We start from the raw sequence: 1938 nt of genomic DNA on the forward strand, positions 1-1938 counted from the left end.
GCCCTGCCATAAAACTATATTCACAAACACTAACAATGAGTACACGTTGTACTATATACACATTTCACATCTGAAGCAGAATATTTAAATATTTAATATTTATTATTTTTATAGTTATATCACTTTAATGTTTAATGTTTATTAATAAATACAATTAAAAATGTTTATTTTACAAATAATATAATAATTACTGCTAAAATTACAATCTAAAATACCATTCAGTGATCTATTACTAATGATCTAATACTAATTACTGTAAAATGACATAATTAGCATAAATAATTAATACATTTAAACTTTTAATTTGTTTATTTATTCGTTTACTTATTTAATTTTTAATGTATATTTTACTTTATTAAACCCAGACTAAATGAATGAATCTCTATGCAGGATTGATTCATTGTCTATTATGGATGTAAAAGAGAAATTATAGTAAAAGAAACAGAAATCTTGAGCTTTTCAACATAAACCATGAAATTTGAGACAGTGAATCTTACTTCGCTTAATGATTTTTTTTCTCTCTCTCTTTGTAGAATTTTTTTTCTAATTATAACAATATTGCAGTATTAAATATAACGTTATTACTAAATATAACAATTAAACTTTTTTTTAAATCTTTGAAAATAACATGATGTGTATAGATTATTGGAATTATAATTTCTTAATTTTTCTTAATTTATTTTATTTATTATTATGGTTTTTATTTATTTATTTATTTATTGTTTGGATGTCACTGCATTAAACCTACACTGAATGCAGAATCTCATTGATTTGTCTATTCTGCATGTAATAGCTCTGTCTCTCCAGCAGGCGGAGACATTGTTATCCAAATAAGCAGCACTACAGTTTAGGATGCAAATGTTAACCCAGGTCATGTGTTTTCTTTTAGAATATTCTCTGAGCAGTGCGGATCTCTCCTCGATATCTGGCTTTAACAGTGCCAACACTCTGCATCTGGGTTCAATGAGTGGATGGCAGCAGCATCAGATCCAGAACATGCAGCACTCTGCTCTCAGTCAGCTGGGGTAAGTCCAAACACAAACACACATGCACTTAATTACCTATACACACGTCAAATAGCCTGTTTTAATTCTTACACACTTAATATGTGCAACTTTCTCTCACCCGTACTGTGCTTTGTCACTGTATAGACAACTTTTCACAATTCTGCAATAGTTGTGAAGTGTTGTTAAAGAAATGTCAGTGTTTTGATTGTATCTTTGGCACCTGTGTACAGGAGTGCGCCAGCACTCGTTCCGATCCGTAACCCCCTTCATTTCCTTTCCTTCCTACAGAAATTGCTCCAGCACTCACTTATGTCAGGGTTCAAATCTCTCCCTGCCCTCTACTCAAAGCCTGCACATCAAGTCCGAACCTGTTTCTCCTCCTAGAGATCGATCCAGCAGCACTACGCCTGCCGGCTACGGCCCGCTACCATCCCTCCAGCAGCACCAGGGCCCGCCCCCACAGGGGCGACAGGACTCGGGCCGCTCCCCGGCCGACAGCCTCAGCAGCTGCGGCAGCTCGCATGAAGGCAGCGACCGCGACGACCACCGTCCCGACTTCCATTCGCCATTAGGATTGGGCCGGCCTGGCCTGGATGAGCAAGACAGCCCATCCGTCAAGCGTGTCCGCCTCTCGGAGGGGTGGGCCACATGATAAGCCATGCCCCGCTTGGACAGCCCCATCCTCGATCTTGACCTCGATCTCCCCATGCGCTAATCATTGCTCTCCCTTATTCTCTGATTTGCTGTAGAGAGGGGAGGAAGTGCTCTCGAAATTACCTGTATTTTTTTTTATTATTATTATTATTTTATCAGAGTGTGTCTGATATACATATTGTTGTGATTGACGGGTTTTCAGGGAGGGAAGCGGGAAGGAGGACTGATACACCAGGGTTGGGGAGGGTTTAGTGGGTGGGGTTACTATGCATAACTT

General features: G+C 38.4%; 1 protein-coding gene across 1 annotated transcript; it reads left to right on the forward strand.

The window, feature by feature from the left end:
- Positions 1-889: 889 nt before the first annotated feature.
- Positions 890-1926, forward strand: LOC107683145 (myocyte-specific enhancer factor 2C-like; the record flags this gene model as incomplete). Its single annotated transcript, XM_016479223.1, has 2 exons — positions 890-1025; positions 1296-1926. Coding segments are annotated over 2 exons (500 nt in total), but the record flags the coding sequence as incomplete, so codon positions are not given.
- Positions 1927-1938: the final 12 nt, after the last annotated feature.

Source organism: Sinocyclocheilus anshuiensis, unplaced genomic scaffold (genome assembly GCF_001515605.1).
Source record: "Sinocyclocheilus anshuiensis isolate Anshui unplaced genomic scaffold, SAMN03320099.WGS_v1.1 C32978310, whole genome shotgun sequence".
Lineage (NCBI taxonomy): Eukaryota > Metazoa > Chordata > Actinopteri > Cypriniformes > Cyprinidae > Sinocyclocheilus > Sinocyclocheilus anshuiensis.